This window comes from Centruroides sculpturatus, unplaced genomic scaffold, assembly GCF_000671375.1.
Source record: "Centruroides sculpturatus isolate CEXI.00-Female unplaced genomic scaffold, Cexi_2.0 scaffold147, whole genome shotgun sequence".
NCBI lineage: Eukaryota > Metazoa > Arthropoda > Arachnida > Scorpiones > Buthidae > Centruroides > Centruroides sculpturatus.
In genome coordinates, this window is record NW_019384357.1 from 760422 (window position 1) to 787217 (window position 26796).

Consider the following 26796-nt stretch of genomic DNA (forward strand, 5'->3'; position numbering starts at 1 on the left):
CACATTACATTAAAACGTATAAAAGTTCATTTAAACCATTGTATTAATTTTATTTCATACAAATAATCCACAAACAATCATCATATAATATATAATTAAAATTTTTAATAAAATTTTAAACTCAATACGTCAAATGTAGCTGAACATTTAATATTATTATAAATTATATTTTGTATTAAAAGAGGAAAATTTACGCAGATTAACTTAACAATAGCAAATGATTTTCATTAAATATCTGTTAATTTTATTTAATTTCAAGTTTTATAAAATGTTAGCGAAATCAAAATTGTCACAAATTCATGAAAAACATTAGAAAAAAAGTTAGCACTTGTTTCATTAAAATATAAAAATTTGTTTTAAAGAAAGTATAACGTCTGTACATATAACATATGATAAAGCATTTCCTAGAGTATAGCATTGAAAAAGCAATTTTTATATAAATTAAAACAAAAATAAATTAGGAAATTTTTTATAATATACAAAATTTTAGTAATATGTTTAAAAGTTACTTTTAATAGACCTAAAATGCACTTAATTTTTAATAATAAATATTGAATAATTAATATAAAATATATTTTTTACGTTGTTTTAATGCAATATATGAATTTGATTATTAAATTTATGAAAATTTTTAATATACATTAACAGAGTATAAATAACCAAATATATTAATACTGTAGTTCATTAATATAACCAAAAAGAGTCCTGTTTATACGAGTACATTACAAATTCATATATCTTTTTTGTAAATTGATGTAATAGAATCAATATACATAATCTACATTTAAAATATGCAATTAGGACATGCTCACTGCAGTTTTTCATACAGTAAATGACTGAAACAACATTTATTATACGAAATTTGGGGCCCTGTTATAACAAATAATATAGCCTTTCCTCCCCCAAATAATGACACAAGTAAAATGTGAGGCCCTAAACTACAGACTCATAAAGTGAGGCCCTAAGCACCATCTTGTTTAGCTTATGTAAACCCCGACCTTGAACAAATTGAATTTAAAATGCCTGATTTGCTATAAAAACTTTTTAAATAAGTTTGCTGTTTAATTCATATTTAGATATTCATTTTATAACGAATGATTTTACAAATAGACTCTAATTTAATTTAATCAAGTTTACAAAATAATACGGAGTATTTATGATTCATTTTACCCTATAGACTGGATAAATTAGAAGATTATATTATAAATTTGAAAATTATAAAAAAGTTATTAAAATTATAATTTACTCAGAAAGTTTACATCTTTTATAACATGATAACAAAGTCATTTACTTATATTTCAGATATAAATAAAATATATTGTATATCTAAAATATATTAATATATATTACAGACCCATATATTAATTTTTTATATTTATAGGCTACGTGAAACAATAAATGGAATATGTAATAAAATAAATTTATGCTTTTCTCACGAAAACAAAAAATTTTTTAATAATTTTGCTTTATTGTTAATTTTTTCTTTCTAATGAATAAATATCACACTTAAATGGTCTTAAAATTATCTTAAAGATATAATGTTAATGGTTTATTGTGGTATAGGAGCCTTAGACTATAACGGATATTTAACATTACAATAGAGATTACAAATTAGTTGGAAATAAAAACGATATTACTTTTGTACCTCCTCGATTCGTTTCCTCTTGCCCCGAATTACACCGAATTTCCGATCCGTGCATCGTCAAAATATTATATCTATCTTGTCCATGAAAAGCGTAACGAATAGGAAGTGCGTACAAGCTCAGGTGGCTTTCTAAGAAACGACCTGAAAACGTCTACGAGACTTGAACACAATTTACAAACGAAACTTTAGAAATTTATTGATAAAATACACATGAAAAAATCACGCTATACTATACGCTATAAACAGCAGATTTGAAAGAAATATCCTACTAGCCCTAAAACTGTAAAACAGTAATTTGGAAAAAATGTAAGAATTATATTAAAACATAAAAATGTAAAATTTAAATTTTTACATGATATTTTTAAAATAGAAGAAATCTACATTTTGTTTACTGACTAAATTTTCAGCTAATGAAACTTGGGACTCACACTTGTATTACATTATAACGGGATTAAGCTGTATATACATTTTAGTCGATTTAAAACATCCAAATAGTATAGAGGGCTATTTTGGATTATCCGTATTTTACAGTTTTCTGTGCAAACCTGTGCACTAATTAGCATGGATAATCGGGAGTTCGGTGTACTTGCTACTAATCGTAGGGTTTCTTTTGAAATCGATCATTACAAATAAATATTTACTCATAATAAGTTTAACAGAGTTATATTTTCATATGTTTTATTCAATTTGACAACATTAAAACAAAGTAATACATTAAAATTACATTGTTAAAAAATTAAAAGTTTAAGGTAAATTTTTGATTTACCATAAATATTGATAACTCCGACTGAATAATTTTCATATAAAATTTTATTTTCCATTTTTTTAACTTTATTGTTTTATTAATACTAGCACGTGAGAATAAAACATGTAAATGTACACTTCATACTTATATTCAAACTATGATCATTTAAGTTATTTTATTTTTATAAATTTACGTTATTTATTATATATTAACTTCTACTCTGATATAAAAATTTTTTGTGAAAATGATTAAACGTTAGAAGTTTCTATTTTCTTTACAAAACTGAAGTTGGCATGTTACAAAGAAATAAATCTTAGCCTGCAGCTATACACGACTAAAACCTTCTTTATTTCCACACTCGTTTTACATCCATTCCTACAACATCGGAAGGATTAAGGAGATTAAACGATGGTTTCCTATTGTGAATCGTATACAAATAAGTTCTATTTGTCGATTTTGTGAATGATCACTGACAAAAATCATTAAGTGTCGTAAAAATCTATTAATACACTACAGAAACTGGAGTTAGAGTCAGTTTCAATTAAATCAAAATTAGTAACTATACAATTATATTTTAATCTAATTATAAAACTCGAAAATTTCATCTTTAAATTATAAATTATGTAAAATTTATTTAAAATATTAAAAATTAATAGAAGAGAAAAAATTACCTCGTGTTTCGCGTACATTAAAGTTACTTCGTCTCCATCGTCTGAAATAGAATAAATAGGAAATTACTGTATTAAATTTAATATTATAATTTCAACTTTAATATTAAAATAACAAATATTAAAAATTTATAAGTAGTTAACGCTTGATTATCAAATTTAAAAATTAACTTATTAATTAATTAATCTGATAAATCGAATCGATTAAAGAGAAGTAACTTAAAGTGATCAAACTGTTTTGATCAATCATACAGAGAGAAATTTTGAAAATACGATAACAATAATAAAGAAAGAGTTTATAAATTTACAGTAGTATAAATCTAAGTTAGTCTAAATAAATAATTAAACTATTATATTTCTGCTACGACGATACAGTCGAAGTATATAACAGAAACATTGTTTTGTACAGTACATATAATATTTTACTATATAATATTAAATACATAATTATCAAATAACAAGATAACACTATATAAATCAAGCGAACATTAAATGCATAATAATACAATTGTGTGTTAATTTAATTTCAGTGCAACATCGTTTAACCAGATTAATAAATTGTTATAAATTACTACATAAATTATGACATAAAGTTTCAAAAATATCAGTAATTAATCGATGAAGGTGTTTATAAAATTCGATTTAAATTTATTTTTTAAATTTCATTGGAAATTCCGTATATTTTTCTTTTAATTCTGAAAAATTTTTATGAATATTTTCTCGAAATAACGCTGTACATGTATAAAAATAAAATATTTTTTCTATAAAAACAGAGTTAAAGCTTCAGTTGTATAAATTTTATAAAATCTTAAAGGGGTTCTGCTTAATATTTTCTAAAAAAAATTAATATTTCTGAATATTAATTAGTTTAAATTCTATGTAATTCATTTGTACATTTAATGAGTATTATATTTACTAAATAAGTTATTTAATAATTTTTTTCAGGAAAATTAAAAGTTTTGTATCGGAAAAATATGGAAAATAACCGTTTATATACCAGGAATTCGTTTTAAAATAAATTTAAATGACATTTTTAATGTGCTTCTTTGTCAACTAGTCTACTAACAATAGAAATTTATAAATGGCAATGGCGCACTATCCTATAGGCAAAAAGTGATGTTGCCTGGGGCCCCCATTAACTGGGGTCCCAAACCAATCTTTTATAAGAGAATATTTCCCTTAAAAAAACTCCCTCGAAGAAAAATGCCTGAAGTCAACACTGTACGTGGGGCCCCTAATTCACGAAGCTATAACGCACCACTGATAAACGGTAAAATTATTGTGATATCGTCAAATGACGGGCTGCAATTTTTTATCGAATTTTTAAATTTTTAAAATTTAAAATATATGCTCTGGATCTCAAATTAATTAATAGTGACTTGCTCCCTGTACATCATACTTTTCCCGATAACAACAGAGCATGCCGTTCATCTATGTAACTGTTCTGGAGAAACTCTTTGAACTAAAATCATGTTACTTTAGTTAATCTAGGCTTTCTGATCCCAAGCTTTCCATATCTGGTCTTGACTTTCATCTATCTAACCCTGTTCTCGAGATTAAAGAATGACAGACAGACATCCAGACGACCGACAGTGGAAATTTATATTTTTTCAAATTGCAGCTAAAAAATAAATAATTATTGTTGTTGTTATTATTATTAATAATAAAATAAAACATTATTCTTACGAATATTTATTGTTAGAAATGCGTTTTAAAATAATTACTTTTTAAAATTTAAAGCGCTTTAAGGAATTTCGTCTGATAATACAAGTGTGCGATATAACACTGTAATATAAAAAAAAAAAAATTCAGGAAAAGAAAAATATTCTCTCTTGATGATATGAAGAATGTTTGGAAAAGACGTGTGATCAATGGAAAACTTCCTCTTTGTAGCTCTTCGGAAATTCCTTGCTATTTGAATGAGGTTTTCACCTGCGACATAATCAATGAAAGCCAAACACACAAAAGCCATTTCATAGTTTCTGGTACAAGTTTAACAAAAATTCCTTCCTTATTTTAATCAATTTTTAAGAATTTTTTCCACTATTTTAAAATATTAAATATAAATATATATATTAAGGACGTTTATTATTAATTGCTTGGCGTAATTTATTAGTTAATAATATAAAAGAATGTTTTCGTTTTTACTTTTTGTGATGGTTAATTACTCTTAATATATNTGTGCCACTGCAATTATAAATTGTTCAGAAGTTATGTTTAGTAACAATAAATTATTTAAGTTAGCTGTTTTTAGAATTTAAAAGATCAGAATTTAAAAGGGCATATTTAAATGCGTATTTTGGACATTTAAAACGTAAATATAGCTAATTAGTGAATGGAAAACCGGAAATCACAGATAATCCAAAATAGCTCTCTAAACTATTTATTAAAAAAAAGAACACTATTAGGAGATTTTAAATGAACTACAGTATATATAAACGGCTCAACTTCGTTATAATGCAATGCAAGTGTGAATCCCAAGTGTCATGTATATTTAGTCAATAAACATAAAATGTAGATTGCTTCCATTTTTTTTTTTTAATTTTAGGTAGAAATTTAAATTTTACATTAATTCCAAATTACTATACTGTATTTCAATTTTAGAACTGGTAGGATTTTTTTTTCCAAATCAGCAATTTATAGCGTACTGTACAGTACAAGTGTAAATTTTTTGCGTATATTCTATCAAAAAACTGAATGTTGCTTACGATATTTTGTCATTTTACAGTAATTCTGATATTTTGACGATGCACGGATAATCAAAAGTTCGGTTTAATTAATTCTTTTAAAAATTAAATTGCACTGATTTTTTTTTAACAAATTAAACATTATTGTTTGATTTTTAAGAGAAACAATCATCAAATATTAAAAAATAAACCGAAAATTATTTTAATAATTTTATAAAGATTGTAACAATTATAAGTGTGCTACACAGAAAAAGAAATTTAAAGCATAAAAATAAAACTGGATAGAACCATATAATTAGATGAAACTTTATCTTTCTATGACAATAAATGAAGAAAATACTTCTTGAATTTATGAGGCAAAATCTTATTTCGAAAGGAACTCAATTTTTTGAAATAAAAGGAAGACAACTGTAAAATTCCTAGAATCTATGTGTGCGCGTAGATATTTTTATATTTTTAGTTTTTATTATATTTCTCTTGTATGGATTGTCTCGTAACCGTAAAATTTGATATATTTACAAATTTTAAGTTATTCTAACATTTAAGCACTATCATAATTCATCAATTCTACAGTTATAAATGTTTTATTAGCCTACATAAAATAATGTATTTGTTAGGTTACAAAAAAAGCACGCAGATGATTATGATACTGTATAATACGACATTTTGATTATTATTTATATAAATATTTAACTTGAAACTTTATTCTGCATATAAATATGGATAATTTATAAATTTTTACAGTTTTTATTTGCTAATTAGTATTTTTCTGAATGGAATTTACAATTTTATCATTAAATTTTACGTTTTAATGCTATCTTATTTTCATTTTAAACTAAATGTTCATAACTTTGCAACATTAGAAAGCATACAAAAATGTACAGTACATGCCTATTCTCAGCTAATAAATCTTCAATGTATTTCCTTCTTTTGTGTAAAAATTGTATTTAGAAATGACTAACATTTACTGTAAAATACAACATTAAAGTTAATGAAAATTAAGATAAATACATTTGTAGAAGTTTTCAAGAACCAAAATATGTACACACTTTTTTTAGATATTATTAGATTTCGTAAGTAGACTCTACAAATATTATTGCTTTAGAAAAATTACATTTTTCGTTTAAAATTTGCTGTATTATATTCCAAGTTATACACTACGGAAATTCTGTTCTTTTTAAAGATAAATGCAATTTTTAAATTGATTAATTATTATGAGCAATAGCAATTAATTCAATTGAAAATATGAATTAATAAGAAACTGATTTATCTATGATTCTAGAATTGATAGGATAAGGCAACTCAACACATGGAAGATCTGTCAACTGGTACTTTCTATGGTAAACTTGGCCCTATTTAGGTGTTAGACAAGAGAACAGCGACATACATGCGACCAGCTTTTCGGTCAGGCGCGAATCCGCGATCAATGCTCAGTGGTTTTATCCACTCAGCCACTTCTGAACAAAACTGGTTTATCATTCACAAAGAAAATGTTTTCAATCATATTTAAAAAGTCAACATTTTAAAATAAGAATACACAATTTAGAATGAAAAGTGAATAATTTCCGGCAAAAACGTCAAAAATACTTTAAAATATATACAGTATATGATAGGAATTTTTGTTCGGTTGACCCAAAACTTCATTAAAATTATTCCATTTTATTTTTATTTATTTTCTTTTCTTTAAAATGAATATTAAAAACTTTCTTTCATAAATCCTGTTAAAATTTTAAATAATATATAGGATTAAATACAAAAATAATATCATGATATTTTTAAAACAATGTTTTAAAGAGTGATATAGCATTTGTAGTAAAATGATATTATATACGATAAATTAAAAATAAAACAGCATTATTTTATAATATTTTAAAATTTGATCTATGTTAAACATTAAAATAAGTATAAATTTATTGGAATATATGTATTGTGGTTATTCAGCAGAAAAGTTTACAAATCATTTTATTTTTGAGTGTTTGTGTTAAATTTTTCTTTATTTTGGCAATATTTGCTTTCTGTATTTTTCCTTTTAATACAAATTCTAGAAATTTTAGTTGCGCCTGCAATAGTAATTCATATCTCGGCTGTTCCCAATAGATAACCAGAAACATTACTTTAATCTATGAATACGAAAAATAGACAAAAAAAAAAAGAAAAAAAAGCAATTAGAATAAAAACTAGATGTGTTTCCATTTGTTATATCATGCTTGAATCTGATGGCTTAAGCAAAAATATTAAAAATTAGATTAATATGAAACAGAAACTATCACTGTCTTCTGTAACATGTAAGTGAAAAATTTACATCTACAAATCATAAGTCCTACCTTCAAAATTCTAAAAACTTTTAGATATTCGATAGCTATAAATCAAACATGCATTTTCCTATTCAAAAGCGTCACAAATTTTAAATTCATAAATAAAAACTCCATTTTATTTGAAAAATATCTAAATTTACAAAAGAGCATCTTCAAAAGTTTATTCTGTAAATAATTTTAATAGATGTTTATCACAAGATTCAAAGATAATTTATGTCTTGCATTCAGTTTCATTAAACCATGCAACTAATTTAAGCAAACAGAATAGCATTAGTACTCATAGTAACATATTTTCTAAAAAGTAGCAAAATCTTCAATTATTTAATGAATAAAACAAATACCGTATTTAATCGCATATAAGACGAGGTGTGACTTTAAAGATCAAAATAAAGAAAATTCGATTTGTTAATTAATACAATTCTAATATTATTTCGTTTAATCACAAATAAAGTATCAAACGCACGTAAATGCACACATTGTCCCGCAAAAACTAAACATTTTAAACTTCAAGGAAAAATCTTGTAAAATAGACAACATGATTTTTCCGAATTCCGATTTCCAAATAATCATCTGCTTTCACGTGGGAATGAATTAAAACTTATATCGGGCTCCCATGTAATTTTGGAATTCAATTCAAAAACTGCTTTTCCTATTGTTATTCATCTTTACTCCTGACAATACACAAAAACGATTCAAACGACTTAGATAAAACACTTTTGTTTTTAAACACCAAAAGTTGAGAATCCAGTAAAAAATGCGAATATACAAAAAAGTTATTTTGCGAGTTTACAAAAATTACTGCAAAAAAAAAAAACGAATAGAATCCTTCGCTCGCGCGTATAGGACGACCTAGGTTTTTGAAGCAGTGAAAAATGAATAAAACCTCGTCTTATATGCGAGTAAATATGGTATTTTGTAATTTATCAAATTTATAACTATGATTCTAACCTTTTTTTTTAAGTAGTGGCAAGCTCAAAAATTCTAATGGCACACTAATGGTCGTATTAAAGATGTTCTTATATGTATAAATAAAAAAATCTGGCAATCTTTCTTCTGGACTTTCCATGTATTCTTTATTTGTTTTCTTTCTTAATAATTGCTACCATTACCTTTAAGTCGGTTCGGGAGATATTAAGAGGTTAAGCCATATCTCCCGAACAAACAGTGCAATTTTCTTAAAAATTTCTAGAAACCGTTCTCCCTAATACTCAAACCTCCCTGCAAAAATTTAGAAATTTTCTACAACAGGCACAGGAGTTATTAAGCTTGAAGTGGATAAAATTGTGCCATCCACACACTAACATCCATAGAAAAAATCCCAACAAGTTATTTGCATTTCAAGATCCCAAGTCCAAAATTTAAAATCTTTGGGAGGGTCACTTTTTGACCGATCCCCATACTTTCTCTCTGTTATATAACAATCGAAAAAATAAAAGTGGCGTTTAAAATACGCATTTTTTTCACAAACACAGAAATAATATTAAAAAGTGGGAAAACAATTATTATTTTAAAACATTTTTTTTTAATGTTATGTTAACTTATGAGAAGCTCGCGGCACATCGATTGAGAACCATTGATGTGTACCAAAATCATAATTAAATTCTATAATTTTATTTAAGAAGCCAAACATCTAGTACGATGATGTATTAAATTATTTCTATCAGAAGTATGAAGTGATAAGCTTTGAATAAAATAAAATTTTAAACGTATACGAAGTTTATAATATTCACATTATTATAAAAATGTCGAATTTATAAAATCCAAAAATAAATTAAAATATGAAACCTATCATTAAATCAGCTATAGATAGTGTAATATTAAAATTACTGTGTTATAATTAGGGACGTCGCGATACTGATACTGGTATCGATACTTTTTCCTGTGATATCGTTACATTTTTCACAGACAGGTAAGGTCTGCCTGAAACCGGATTTCGCAGCCGAATCAGAAACCGAAATGAAATTTTACACTGTTTTCGGTTACGTTAAACTTATATAAAAGATATTAATGTCCAAAAATCAATAAATGTATTATGTCAAATTTCATTTTCAGCATCTATTTATGCTTAGAGTTCTGATTACTATTTAAACATTTAGTTAAAAATTGTGCAGTACTATTGTTTGTTAATCGACTTGGACACTCATTGATGTTTAAAATGAGCTACAATTTGTATATACTGTTTGCACTGACATTTATAAAATTTGAACAGAATGAAGAACATTCAATGTAAAGATATTGTTTTCTCTCTTCACAAATTCTTAACCTTATCCACGTCCATCTCATACATAATAGTACTGACAGAGCTCCTTATAATGACTGTAGACCTGGGACTTCTTTTGTGTATAATACTTACGACATCATATACTAGTGTAAACTGAAGTATTAAATGACGCACTGACTTTTGAACCAGATAGTCGTGATTCAATTCTCTGTCGTGCATATACTTTTGTAATCAAACTGATCTAAAATTACTCTGATCGTTCAAATCGTGCATACAAACAAATTATAGCGACCTGATCAATCTCTATATGTATATGCAAGCGCAACTGGAATCAACTGGATTGCCATCAAACTAATCCATGCCTATAGTAGGATCGTTTGGATCGGATAAATAAGATTAAAGATGGCAATCACGATGGTTAAAGCCAAGTAATCAAGCTTATAGTTGACAGAAAATAAATACGTTTAACTGTCGACGATAAAAAGTATTAAACTTATAAATGGTAAGTAAAATCATCATTATTAAAATATCCGATAAACTAAGATGAAAAAATAAGTATTAAGAGAATTTTGCGAGAATGTACGACAAGAATGCATGGTGTGCAATCTTCCATTTTCCTGTTTTGTGAGAAATTGTATTCACGGAGTAAATACGATTCGATTCTATTCGTATACTTTCTGCCAACTAAAACACGAGACAGTCATGAGACAAAGACTGATCCAATCTCACAGATCGATCCATCTGAAATGAAAAGTATATTCTCTCCTGGAGTAAGCAACAAAATATTAACTGCTACTCTGGGCTCATTCAACCTTCATTGTAAATACAGCACCTTCTCAGCAATAAAAACAACTGGAAGACGACGTCACAACAGACTGAACAGCAACAGACGGCAAAATTTCCTGTTTCGATACGCCATGCCGATACTGGCGATATCGATACTTTTAGACCGATACCAATAACGATACCGATATCGATACTTTTACGGTATCGAGATATCCCTAGTTATAATCAAGAACCGGAACTTTATGTATTTGCATAGAAGCATATGTAAAATGCATATTTAAACTAAATTTCTTATAAATGCATATTTCGTGCCTTTTTTCCACAGTTCACTCTAAAAATATGTCAAAAAATTATTAGTTCTATTCCATTAGGATTTTACATGATAAAATTCAAGCGCGTGCCAGTATCTTGTGCTTGAATTTTTATCAAAAATGCTCAAGCTCATTCAAACGCAATTAAATCTTTCTCGCACTAAAATTTGACACGTTGGCTTGCAAATTTTAACGGATTATCCATCGACCGATGGTTTTCTCTAAGCTGACTAAATTTCATTACCTTATATTCAGTATAATTTTTCCTTTAATATCAAACACGAAGAAGGCATTCTCTAAATGTCCAACTCGAATTAAATTTTTTAAAGAATGTGAAACCAGATCTCAGATTGCTTTCCAAGCAAGTGGTTCTTACCACTCGCTGGGGAACATGAAGTTGCAATTTATTATGAGGACCACTTCCAGAAGATAAAACAGATTCTCGATAACATGAATTCTGAAGGAGCTATCGTTGCAATTGCAAAAGATGAATTTTCAAATTAATCCAAAAACATTTTGTAAAACTGTCAGCTGCTGCTAGATTTCCATCTGTTTCAATTACCTGTTTGGAAATCGCAAATCTTCCACTCAGCGAAATAATCGAAATTATGGACAAAACACATAACGTGTTACTGAAAAACAAAAAAATAACACCATCTGAAAGGTTGTATAAAAAGCTACAAGAGGTTATGGAGTAAAATCTATAATTTTCGGAGATATCAATTATATCCAGCGTTCTATAAGGAAATGGAGGCCGTATTTCTGACCAAACAACTGATTATAAGATCGAAAAATTAACGTGTTTTAAATATTCACAAATTACACCAATTTGCGTGGAAAGAAGTTTCTCTGCATATAAATCTGTATTTTTTGAGAAAAGGCAAAGGTTTAATTTTCAAAATGTATTTAGTGTGCCACTGCAATTATAAATTGTTCAGAAGTTATGTTTAGTAACAATAAATTATTTAAGTTAGCTGTTTTTAGAATTTAAAAGATCAGAATTTAAAAGGGCATATTTAAATGCGTATTTTGGACATTTAAAACGTAAATATATGCATATTTCGGCGATTATAAATGCATAAGGTTCTAGCCCTTGGCTATAATATAAAAATACAATTTAAAGTGAAAGAATCGCATAAAGATTCGTCTGGATTGCTTCCCAAAATAAAACATTGTTTCATTATTATCATCATTTAACTATATCAAATTTCTGGAGATTATTTTTAGATTAGATTAATTCAATCCGCAGAATTTTAGAAAAACGTTAACTCTGAAATGTTGCAATTTACAATTTACGACATTAATATACCATATAAAATTCGCGTGTTAATTTATTATTCAAAATATTTAGAATATAATATTATAATTTGAAGGACATCACACATCTTCAACACAATTTTCTCCCTAAAAAATCCCAAATAAAAATGAATTTAGTAGACAAAACATTATAAAATCTATAGAATAAGACTTAAGATAAAATTTTCTACTTTGATCTTGATAATTTGTAACTTCTTTGCGATTTATGGCAGTCCTGTATAACCAATATATAGATCATACAACCTATTGGCCTTTAAATATAATACTATATATTGAATGATATAATTACAGTAGACTCTCCCACATCCGAACCAATGTGGGCTGGAGTGATTCAAATATTAGAAAAATCCAATAAGAGAGTGTAATCATTTTTATATAAAACTGTAACATGCCTACTGTATGCATTAAAAATGTTTATTTTGACTTTTACGGTTATTTTTGACAATTACAATTACAATGAATTTTGAAAGTATTGTGCTAAAGTGATTTTTTTTTTGTTCTTCTCGATTCGTTGACGAGCTGCTACATCACGCCAAAACCTCATCTTTATCACGCCAGCGTGGGTGATGCATTGTGATCTTCTATGAATTTCAAGGCAGCCTTAATTAAAATAAAAAATTAAAAATGTAGTATGTAGTCCGGATCTTAACTTTCCATACTACAATATGGAAAGATAAGATTCGGAGGTAGTGTACAATATTTTCGAAAATTTTTGTTTGCCTTTGATCAATCAGGATAAGGAAGAACCCGGATATGAGAGGATCGGATGTGGGAGAGTCAGTCAACTGTATTTACAAAGCAAATGAATCAAAAGAGAAACGTGCTGAAATATATCTTAAACATTCATATTTCAGAACGTTTTTCCCAAAATCCTTCCGATTGAATTAATCTTACCTTAATAATCTTCACAGAATTTGATGTTAAATAACAATGATGGTAAAACAAAGTTTTAGGCCTATTTTGGAAAATTATCCGGATGAAGCTACGGTTAAATGAATACATTTTGTGTGTATTGTGTATCTACATGGGTGTGTGTGTGTGTGTGTGTGATTTAGCCTCAAACCTCGATTTAGCGTTATTATATGTTCACTTCTGAAATTGGTACTAAATCTAAAAAACGCTAAACTGAACTATTTCGAACAACATAAGCATAATTATGTATAGTCTGCACGCATATGAAGTTGAAAACCTGAATAAACGTGATTTAGGGATTCCAAATGATAACAATGTCATTTGTTAACTTCGTAATTCTCAGATACTAAAGGATTTTCTGTTTGATATTTATGAAAAAGATCCATTCGCAAATAATCATTGGGGATTTACGAGCGTTGTTTGTTTATGAGAACGCTATATGGAGGTTAAATTATATATATATTATTTACTTAATCAAGAAATGAGATAGAAACAAAAATGTATACTTGATTCAATGTAAATTACCAAAGTATATTACTGAGATACAGACTATCTATCCTATTTATGCTCTCTTTTCTCTTGTTCATAAAAGAGGTAAATTACTTTAGTATTCATTAGTTCATATCTTCGCCATAAACATCATTAATAAAATATTAGTTTTTTTACTATGGTAAGAAAGTAAGCTCACACTGAAAATATAAATAATCAGAATAATCATTAATCGATGCCACAAAAAATATACTTTTGGTGAGTATATTCAACTGCAATCATCATGAACAAGAAATGTCGCTCAGATAAAAAAAATTAATAATAGAGCAAAACGTTTGATTCTAAAATCAAGACATCTTTTCTTATAGTTCATATTATTCTATCATATCTTACACCAATAAATTTTTATGTAATGGCCATCAAAGGTCATAAAATGCTGAAGGAAATAACTGTTTTTCATTGTGCTTACGGTATTCCCTATGGGAAGTTTACAATTGTCTTATAATTCTGTTTCTCGGATCAATTAGAGTATAGAGAATTCTCTATACTCTTGGTTTGGAAAACTAGAATATGATATTTATATTTGATATAGTTTGATGAACAAAATAAAGCGAAAATAAGTTAAAATATTTTATGATAAAGCGAGTGGATATTGGAAATATTACATCATATCACACGAATATTTTTTTATTAAAATTTCAAACATATCTATGAAAAACAAAAATATGTTAAATGGAAACTATCAAACCTAAAATTTGGGATCATAAGATTAAAGGAAACAAAGCTTTAACGTTATCAAGCTTCTATATTTGCTTCTAATCTGAGGGCATATCACACCTTTTGGGGAATGTTTTCAATTGTCTCCTGGTATCTGATTGAAAACATTCCCAAAAGGTGTAATAAGTCTTCAGATTGGAAGCAAATATGGAAGCTTGATAACATTAAATTTCAACAGAAGGACAAAAAGCAAATTTCAAAAAATAAAGCACATTGATAGTTTCCTAATGAAGTTATTCGTAATTGACATTTCTTGAAAATTTCGAGAATGATTTGGTTTTGTCAGCCCAGTTTCTAACTACAAGAAAACATATTTTTCTCAATTGATAACTTTCCGTATCATAAATATAGATAAAAATTTGTTTCAAATAGATTGAATGACGGAACGATAAGATTATTTTCCTTGAGAGATTTGAGATAACAATTCGTTACCAATATGACCAATCATTGATCTATATAATCATTCATTCACTAAACATAAATGTAGCTCATAGCTTTGAAAATGATATTGGAAAATGTGAAAAGTGTTTTGTATATGTCCAAACAAAATTAAATGTCTATATTTTTTTCAATCTGTAATAATAGTAATAGTAATAATAATAGTAATAATATTCATAGAAAATAGAGTTGAGGTAAATCAATTATTATAGTAAACTATGTCATTATATAATATTTCGAGAGCTGTGATTCCGGTTTGCAAGTATTTCACGAACTATAATTTTTCTATTATGTATCTATACGACATATAATTATCATATTATTTGCATGCAAACACGGTATTCAAACATCGTCAGTCATTTTGGTGTCATTTTATGGAATAAAATGTTTTTATTCATATTATTAGTCTACGAATAATTTAGATATACTCAATTTAACATACAATCATTGTTATCATCACCACTTTTATGCAGTGAATTTTTAAAAGTAACACGCCATAGACTATGACTATCGAGTAAAATTAGTTTTCAATTGATGCTATTGATAAAAACTTGATAGCATCAAATACAGACCAAAAGTTATCATTAGCCTATCAGTAAGTTTTATACATAGCGATAAAATCTAAAAGTATTTCAACATGAAGAAAAAAGGTTATAGGCCTATTGAAACAGTGAATTTCAAATTTCTCTTCCTTATTTTACTTACCTTTATATACAGTATTTGATGTACTGTATATAAAAATAAATATGAATTATAATCAAATGTCAATGTTTAAATGTTCAACTATCACATCGAAAGCATTATTACACTAATTAATAAATTACAACTGTTGTTATAAATACCGTAAACTCAAGATACTCATCAATTTTAGTTTATTCTGTATAGATTACAGTACAAAAGCCTAATCATATTATATATCATTCGGTAGAGAATGAATTATTAACTAGCCGACAACTTTCGAAATAATTCCCATAGAGAGATAAGTTATCACACTAGAAATTCAGAAGCTACTTGCAATTTTGTTATCATCACATTTTACGGCATATAAAATGCATTCCCGTTTCAGCACAGAATATTTAAGGAGTAAAGTATTTAGTGTATTTAAGCCATTCGGCACTTTAGCATATTCTGGTTTTAAAAAAGCAGTAAAATTAGAATACACATTATTATTTATCACGAGAAAGAAGAGTTTAAAAGAAGTCATTTACCATTAAAATATTCTAAATTCATGGAAAACCAGCTTAGCTGTAGCAAAAACAATTATTATTATTGGTTGCAATTTGAAAAAATTATAGACCTACAAATTTCCACTGTCTTCTTTAATATAGAGAACGGTATTAGATACAGTCGACCCCCCTATAACACTGTTGATAATTCCGTTTTATATGAATTCCATGTTGTATGAGTCATTTAGATTTTACAAGTACATGTGCTGGGCTGTGAACGGCTCACGTATTTGTAAAATCTAAGTGACTCGTACAACATGGAATTATCAACAGTGTTATAGGGGGGTCGACTGTATATAAAAGTCAAGACCAGAAATAAAACGATTAGAGACAGGAGGCCCGGATTAACTATATACCCCCTATAACGCTTTACGTTCCGCTTTATAAGAATACGTTCCGCTTTATAAGAATTTTGCGTTGTAGGAATCCTCAAATGCATGAGCCAATCACAGCCCGGAACGTGTGCAGTTTACGGACTACGGCTGTTTGAAAGATTTTCTTCCATAAAATTAATCGATTCTAGACTAATTTCACTCAACATTTCCAAAACACGTATCATTTTTTGGAATAATTCGTATAAACGATGCTATAAACAAAAAATTGTAGGATTACTTACCGAATGTGCACCGTTTGACCACGCTATTGCTTAAGCTTGTTTTCGTCGCGGAGCAGCGCACCAAACGGCGGCCGCGTTTTCTGATAAGTTATTTTTCTGTGAAAAATTCGATGAACTTTGGAGACATCATTAATAGAAATAATTTTTATGACCGTTGAATAAGAAATGTTTTTTTCACAAGAAATGTATAAAATTACAGTACTGTATTAGACTTACAGTACCTAATTTAGGCCTATATACTGTAAAGACGATAGTAAACTCAACTTACCCGCCTAAACTCTCCGTAGCGTGTAAGTAGTTCGGCTGCTCGTCCACTATTGGTCCAGATTCGACCAATCCCGTCGCGACACGAGTCGGCGATGACGTTTTACTGCATTTTACGAGTCTCTTTTAGCGTCTTTATACGAATACGGTCGCAATTTTTTCGCCGCGATATACGAATCCGCATTATGTGAACCCGCGTTATAGGGGTGTCTACTGTACGAACTTTCGATGCAAACAGGAAGTCACGTTATTTCAATTCAAAACTTTTCCCCTGAAAAGTGTTAAATAAAAGACCGGCATGACTCTAATGCTAACAGAAAAGTATTATGTATAGGGTCATGACACTACTAATTTGAGGTGGCAAGCGTATGTTTTAAATCAAGTAAATTAAAAATATGATTAAAAATTGCAGTCCGGCATTTTGACTATGTCACAATAATTTTTGTTCGTTATTCTGTTTATTAAACAATAACATTTTTATTCAAGAGTTGAGCTAAATAGAGGTTATCTGTAGTCTACTAAAGGTCGTTTAGAGATTGTAACTTCCCATATAAGACACGGGGCGATTTTTGAGTCATTTTTTGTGCAAAAGTTGCATGTTATATGCAATAAAATACCGTACTTCTCATTATCAAAAATTTTTTACTAAGTTAAAATGCTGTTATAATATTGTTAGAATAATATAAAACTTTTTACGTTATAACTTTAGTGGAAGATTATTTTTAGGAGAAATCTTAATTCGTTTATCATAGGAAATATTTCATTCTTTGCCTCCACAAGCAAATACAAACACACGCATATGCCCACATATACAAGTATGCACACCTAATCACACATACACGGGCGCACACAAACATTAATCTTTCACAGTATATTTTAACAAAAGATTATATTATTTCTCAAATTGAAAAAATAAGAATCAAAACTTCGTAAACATTAATACAAAAAATAAACATGCTTTAAGAAATATAACTGTCACACTACGGTAAATATGCTATAATATTTTTAATTTAAAATTATATGCATTTTAATACAGATTATATAATAATTTAAATATCAAATTTATTTAATTTTTTAAAGATTTTAATAGTTTAATAAGTATAAAAAATGAATGTTAAAAACATATTGCCATAACTTTAAATTATTTATTAAAATTTTAAGGCTAGCTTAACGACATAATTTAATTTTTGGCATTTCTTCTCCTCCTCATCATCATCATTTTTATATTAATTAATTTACTTATTTATTTACGAAAATTTTATCGTTATGGGCAAAAACTAAAAATTAAAAAGCTTATCTAAATTCACGAAAATTTGTTGACCGGATAACTTTACAATAAACAATTTCCTACTGCTGTGAAGAATTCGAAATCGAATCTTATCCAAACTTCCACAATTTGTTTTTTAGTAGTTAGAATTGAGGTTTCTTCTTTCATTCCTAAAACACACAACCAACTCGCTGGTGATAGACAAAATTGAGACCAACACTATTATTCATTATAAGCCATATCTGGCGTCAAAAATCCAGTTTAATCTATAAAAGTTACCATAATAACAGGGTAATATAATAATAATGAAATTTTGTCAGTACATTACGATACCAAGACATTAATTTAACCAACGGCTTAAAAGTATAGCCAGAAAGAACTCTTCAATTTTGACACAAGACATTTTGATCGGGAATAATGCTTCATGCCAGTTGAAATACGAAATAACTCTTCATATCTTACTAATCTCAACTATCATAAATTTACTAGTTTTTCTAACGTTAGAGGATAACAACCAATATCTGTCAGTAACAGTTAATTGCCGATATGTATAAGTAATTCATTTGATATCATTTTAGTATATTTTGTAAGATAACTGAAAGACTTTTTTCTTGATAATAACATTTATCAGAGTACAAATAAAAACAAATAATTAACAAGATATTTTTAATTATCAAAATTCACACTAAACTGTTTGTATACGGCACGCGACATGTATTTAGGGAAACTACAATAGACCCACCTATAACATTGTTGATAATTCCGTATTATATGAATTCCATGTTGTACGAGTCACTTAGATTTTACAAATATGTATGCCGGGCTGTGAACGTCTCACGTACTTGTAAAATCTAAGTGACTCGTACAATATGGAATTCATATAACACGGAATTATCAACAGTGTTATAGGGGGTCTACTGTACCCCTATTTAAAAGTTTATATAGGGAAAATACAAGTTATAATTTTTGTATCGTTAGACAGTAAACTCAATTTTCTATTTTAATTTCTAGTTTTTTTCTTTCATATCAAAACATTCGTAAAAAACAAATTTGCTAAATTGTTAATATCTAGAATATTTTGTTTAATATTTACAAAAATCGATTTTTGAAAATAGTGATCCGATATTTAGATAACAAAGTTGATTATTAAATTGAATGTCAAGGTTACTTTTATGTTGGGTGAAAAGGCATTAAGAGTAGAAAGAAATGTACAAATTGGAAAGTAAAACAGAACTGAAGACATTGTAAGAAGTTTTGAAGAGAAAAAAATCATAATGAAATAAGCCAAAATCCGAAAATAAGAAACGATTTAGTTTTTGAAGTGGCGCTCAATTCGTGAATAAAATATGAAATAAAACTTTTATGTACCTTTTAGATAAGTGAAATAAAATTACAAAGTTTTTGAGAAAATGTTTGTTCTGTTTCTATTTTAAAAAAACAAAAAATACTTGTCACTTTTACACGAAAGAATCCAAATATTTAAAATAGATCAATATTGCAATATTTTCTTACAATACTGTTTTTTTTTATTTCGCAATAAAATAAGAATTTCTTTAAAATTTCAACGAAAAAATTATTAAATTATGATTTATCGATTAAATTTCATTTTCGGAATTAAAAGAAATATAAAATTATTCTAGAATCCATACTGAAAATATTTATTAAATAATTCAGTCGTAAAATAAACATTTTAACGAATTAGAAATTACAATTTATATTAATGTATACAAAAATATAAAATTTTAAAATATTTTATACCATATTTTCAATTTTACTATATAACAGTTTTTAAAGAAATCTTAGAAGATATCTAAAAATATTAAATCTTAAATGACTAACATTTGCATATGTCTCTTAAAATTATGTAAATGCACGAAGGAAAAAAATCATAAATATACATTAATATACAACGAAAGATTGTTTACTTTTATCTTAATAAAGTCTCATAATACAACTTATATTAACGCAAGTTACCGTATAAGCAATAAGTTATAAACATAAATCATATAAAGTATTCGGAGCACGAATACGCAGCACATATTTACTCCTTACATTCATTAATGTTCCCTAACGAACATATCTAGAATACTAAATGAGGAGATTCTGCCTAAACACCCTTTGTTTCAGGAACAATGTTTTCTCTTTCAAAATCTATTGCCAATTCATTTTTAAAATATAAAAAATTATGAATTTATCGAGAGGAAATAACTCAAAGTTTATATATTTTCTTTTTTAAAATATATAATTTTAGAATTAATATGATTTTAAAATCAAAATAACAATGATGATTAATGTCACATCATAATTTTTTGTTATATAATATAACTGTATATCACGTTTTACGAGGCTGTCAATAGAATTCTTCATAAAAAGATAGTTTCTTCAGCCATAAAAAATACAAATTAACGAGAACAAATTATTGTGACATCGTAAAACACCAGGCTGAAATTTTAAATCATATTTTAAATTTATCTCATTTAAAATATATGCTCTCGATCTCAAATTAGTACAGTCTTGCCCCTGTACATCATACTTTTCCAGAGTCATGTCGATCATCTATTTAGCTCCGTTCGGGAGGAAAATTTTGACTTGAAATCACGTGACTTCCGGTCTACACCGAAGTTCGTATACAGTTAATCGGGGGCCTCCTGCTCCCAATCTTTTCACATCTGGTCTGGACTTTCATCTATCTAACACCGTTCTAGAGAATAAGAAAGAACAGACACACAGTGGAAATTTATAGGTTACAGTGTTTTCAAATTGCAGCCCAATTAAAAATAGTGTTAAAAACATGTAAAGTTCTTTCATAGCTGTTAGCAATTCAAATAAAAATATATTTTTTTAAGATACAATAATGAGTAAAAGAACAAATATTTATAAATATAAATGCTACTCTAGTATTATAACCTGCTAATTAAAATTAATTCATAATTAATTCAAATTAATATATTCAAGAACTCGCATTTTGCTTTCGAAAAACTACAAGGTGGAAAAGTATTATTCAGTTACAGTAAAATATGTAAATAAAAGTTATTATTTTATTACAGAAAGAAGATTACAGTTGAGAAATTCTTCATATAGAAAGAGAACTCGTTAATATAAAAGGACTTAATGAGTTTTTATTTTTATCAAAGGAAAACAATCGACAAGGCTATAAACGTGTTGATCGAAACTCTTGTTACATGCAAGTAAAGTACTTGATTTGTTCTTTCCTTTTCCAAACTTTGAAAATCTTATCGATTGAAGAAACTATTTCTTCAACAAATTAAAAACATCACGTCGCATATTTTTCTTTCTTCTTTTTTCTTTATTTTAAATTCTTTTGACTGTACTATTATTGTTCGGAATATTTACAGCTTAAAAATAAATTTCTCAGTTGGAAAATTTATAATTAAGCTCTAAGAAAAAAACTTTAAGCGATGCATTTTGCTTGGTATGACATAATAATGTACAGTAAAATCTGTCCAAGACGGAAACTTGAGAAAACGAAAATCTGACTATACGGGAACGTGGCGATTTTCTGTGTTAAAAGAAACCTGTTAAAAACGGAAAACCTGCCAAACCGGAAAAATAATAGGTACCGGATGAGCCCGGTTTACACAGGTTCGAAATACAATAAAGTATTTCGAAAACCCGTGAAGTAAAACCGTATATTTTTTGTGTGTGTCTTATGGACGATATACTTATATGAGTCGCTCACTTGCCAAATCGATTAACTCCAAAAAACAAAAACTAGAAAAATGATAATATAAATTATTAAAAAAAAATTCTTTTTGAACTTTAAATTTAAAAAAAAAAATGTAGAATATATTCTTATATACGGTTATGTTAAAGCATAGCTTTAATGTAACGATATATAAAATTAGTTACGTGAAAAATTTAATAATAACTATTATATCAAGGGTTTACAAATAGAGTTTAATCGATTTAACCTATGAACGGCTCATGTGTAGATTTATTTTTATAGTCTATACATCTGTAAACGAATTTCGTAATGAACATCGATGTTTTTTATAAACATTTTTAATTTTAAAGATATAGAAATATGCTATTAGAACGATAAACCCGCGTAAACCGGACTCACGCAGGAGCGAATATTTTTTCTGCAAAAGTTAGATTTTTTAAATATAGAAAATCACTCTGTTCTGAAGAATTTTTCCTATTTAGACATGTTTCCGTTTTATTCAGGTTCCATCTTGGACAGGTTTTTACTGTAAAAAATAAATCAATAATACAGTACTACGCTTAAAGCATTTTCTAATTTGTAATAAACTTTAAACAAATGTAAAAGGCAACTGGAAAAAAGAAATCTATAGGAATTTGGATAAATAAATCGAAATGTTTCGTGACAATAGAAAATTAACTTTTCATTTCGTGCATGAAAACAAAGAGACGAAACGCAAAAGTAAAGAAATAATTACTATTGTTACTTTTAAAACATTTTTTTAAATTAATGCATTCAGATTAAATTATCAATGTAAAATCTTGCGATAGGAAGTCACATTGATGATAATTTTATTAAATTTTTTTTCAGAAAAAAGGAAACGTTTTTTAGGTTTAATTTAAATATTGCGTGTTTTCAGATTTTCAATATTGAAAATAAAAATACAGTATACTATATAATTCAAAAAATAAATATATTTATTTTATATTGTTTATAATTGCTCGTGCCGGGCTGAAATTTTTAATCATATTTTAATTTATTTCATTTAAAATATATGCTCTTCACCTCAAATTAATAGTGGCTTGTCCTGTACACTATACTTTTCCTTTAACAATAGTCATGCCGGTCATCTAACTCCTTTCAGAGGAAATTTTTGAATTGAAATAACGTGATTTCAGGTTTACACCGGAAGTTGGTATATAGTTAATCTGGTCTCCTGCTCCTAAACTTCCCATATATTGTTTTGACTTTCATGTATCTAACTTCGTTCTTGTGATTAAGGACAGACAAATGAACAGACGGACGAACAGCTGGATGAACAACAGTGGGAATATATGTCTACAATTTTTCCAAATTGCAGCCCAAAAATTAATGATAATTTTGACTTTCCTGGCTGTGTTATATATAACAGAAGGAAAACATGGCGATCGATCAAAAATGACCCCCAGATTTTTACATTTTTGAATTCAGGGGACCTTGAAACGTCCAGAAATAAAAAAAAATGAGGGTTTTTTTTCTGTACGTATGGATGCTAGTGTACAGTACGTGTGGGGGCACAATTTTGTTCATCCTGTTTGAAGCTTAATAACTCCTTGCTTTTTGTCGAAAATTTCTGAAATTTTGCAGAGAGGTTTGTTTATTAGAGGGATTGACACTGTTAAAGTTTGGTGATTAAAGGTCGAGGGGTAGGAGAGATAAAGGGGGATCGTGTGTCATATCTCGAGTCAATCGGACTTAATGAAGATTTTATTCGTTATTAGCATTTACAATTTTTTATAAAATTCATCCCTACTCTTAAAACTAAGCTTTTTCCATTTTATAATAATTAAAAATACAAAAAGATTTTTAAAATAAAATATCATAACAGTTGCCGGGAAAGTTAAGCAACTCGTTGTTGAATTTTTTTGTTTAATTGGTGAATATAAAATAACTTTTTTAATTTGATAATTTAGTGCAATAATTGAACGCATGAATATATCCTCAATTGAATAATTTAAATTTACGCTAATTTAACAAATTATTTAAATTCAATAAGAAAATCCACTCAAACATTCTTTAAAAATAACAGCGAAAATTATTAAATCATAAACAGATTTAATTAATTTGAATCTCTTAGATCCTTTAATAATTTAAAAACAATATTAGACCATTAAGATACAAAATTCAATTCTTGTAGGTCTAACTGCTTAATCAACATAATGGTTTCATTAAGCTGATATATTTCTTATAGTTTCTCTAGAATATTTTACATAATAATCAGTTTATTTTTATATAAAACCATAATTTCTGTCTTAAAATTATATTAAGTTAATTATATTAAGTTTATTCACTTAATTTATAAAATCGAATAAAATAAAAATCATTAATTTAAAAATTCGTTACATAATTAAAATAATTGAATTTCTTTACTATAATTTATAAAATTGATTAAATTATTAATATTAAACAAATCCTTTAGTATTTATTCGGTAACATAAAGTAATTTAGCTCATATAAAGACTATACAAGATCGATTATGTTCCATATTAACTGATATATATAGTTATGTATAAATATAAATCTCATTTCATTGATTCGATATACCAAAATTTATCATATTAATTGTATTTGTATTAAACTAGTATTGCTTTCTCAGCTGTTAATATAACAGAGGGAAAGTATGATAATCAGTCAAAAAATGACTCTCAATATTTTTATATTTTTGGACTCATGGGACTGTGAAATGTCGAAAAATATAAGAAATCTGGATTTATTTTCTCTGTATATGGATGCTAGTGCGTGTTTGTGTGTTTGTGTCCACACACTTTGAACCTTGATAACTCCTGTGCTTTTTGTCGAAATTTTCTGAAATTTTTCAGAGGTTTGGGTAATAGGAGGATTTATGCTATTAAATTTTCATGGTTAAAGATCGAGAGGGTGAGAAGAGGAAAGTCACGTGTCATATCTAGAATGGGGTCGGACTAAATGATGATTTCATTCGTTAGCATTTCAACTTTTTATAAAGCCCATCCCTACTTTCAAAATTAAACTTTTTGCCATTTTGTAATAATTAATAATATAAAAATTTTTAAATAAAATCTCAATAACAGATGGCGCTACACGTAATTTTAACTTTATTGCCGGAAAAGTTACGCTACTCGTTGCTGTACTTTTATCATTAGAAAGACGAATTGATTTTATTTTATACAGATTTTACACTAGCTTTTACATTTTTTTTAAAAAAATGCTAACTTCAATGATATTAAAATCTGCAATTAAATTTCAGGAAATAATTTTATAAAATGTTTATGAATACTATATAAGAAAGTTTGGTTTTGAATTATCTTGATTATTAAATATGTAATGAAATTGGATACAAATTTATTATATCCGGTTTCGTTACAAATATAATAATTAAAATCAAATAATCAAAATTCGATTTATGTTAAATTCATGAAAATAGGTTACAAATTAATTGAATTGCAAATTTTGAATATGATATGAAATTCTTATGCATGAGAAGATATTTAAAATTTTATTGTCATCCTTTCCAGAAAACTCAGAATATTTAAATAAGTAATGTGTTTTATATATTGATAAGTTTAATAGCACACAAACACTATCGAAATCATAGAAAGTAACGACTAAATTATATTAAATAATAATGTTAATCTTACGAATTTCCTGAAGTAATACTCTTATACAAGGATGAGAATGTTGGAGTAAAAGTAGCTGTATAGAGAAATTTATCTTTAATGTACATAAACTAGGAATGTTTTCAAAAGAAATAAAATTAAATAATAAAATTTAAGTCTATTTCCTTTATATTGAATTGCATCTTAAAGAAATTACTAAGAATGAAATATAATTATAATGTTATTTATGAAGAGATTGCAGGTAATAAACTTGATTATAAAAAATAAGGAAAATGAATTCTATTAACAAAAATTTCAGCTTGTTGAATTTATAAATCTAATTATGAAATTTTTCTGTGATTCAATATTTATTTAATAGGTTTGGTGATAACGAAAAAAATTCATTAATTCAATTTTTCTTGAGGGAGAAGAAGAAAAAGAAAAACATTTTTCGTAATTTACCAGAAAGTACAATTCTTAGTTCAGACATAAACACAGCTTTATCCAACTTTTACCGTTAATAGCTAATACTTAAAAGATGTTGAGCAGTTCTACAACTAATCAGTATTATTTTCTTCATTAAATCTCATCAAATTTAATTTCTAAATGCATTACACTTGTAATTTTTGTACTAATATTATTCTCAAGTAAATTATTCTTATACATTTCTCTAGTTTTTGTGAAGAGAAAAAATATATAAAGTAATCGCAATCTATTTTATAACCATAACCACTTATAATATTGTTATTATCATTATTATTATTCATAAAATTTCCTTTTAATGTATTAATTTTTCTATATAATATTTTATATAGCCTATAAAAAAGTAAATAA

The 26796-nt window shown here is 27.0% G+C and overlaps 1 protein-coding gene across 1 annotated transcript in view; it reads right to left on the reverse strand.

The window, feature by feature from the left end:
* The window catches only part of LOC111640005 (sodium bicarbonate transporter-like protein 11), a 221667-nt gene that overhangs the window by 135714 nt on the left and 59157 nt on the right, over positions 1–26796 (reverse strand). The window contains exon 3 of the mRNA XM_023386005.1: positions 3062–3102. Within this exon, the coding sequence (XP_023241773.1) occupies positions 3062–3102 (41 nt within the window). The remainder of the gene's footprint in view (positions 1–3061; positions 3103–26796) is intronic.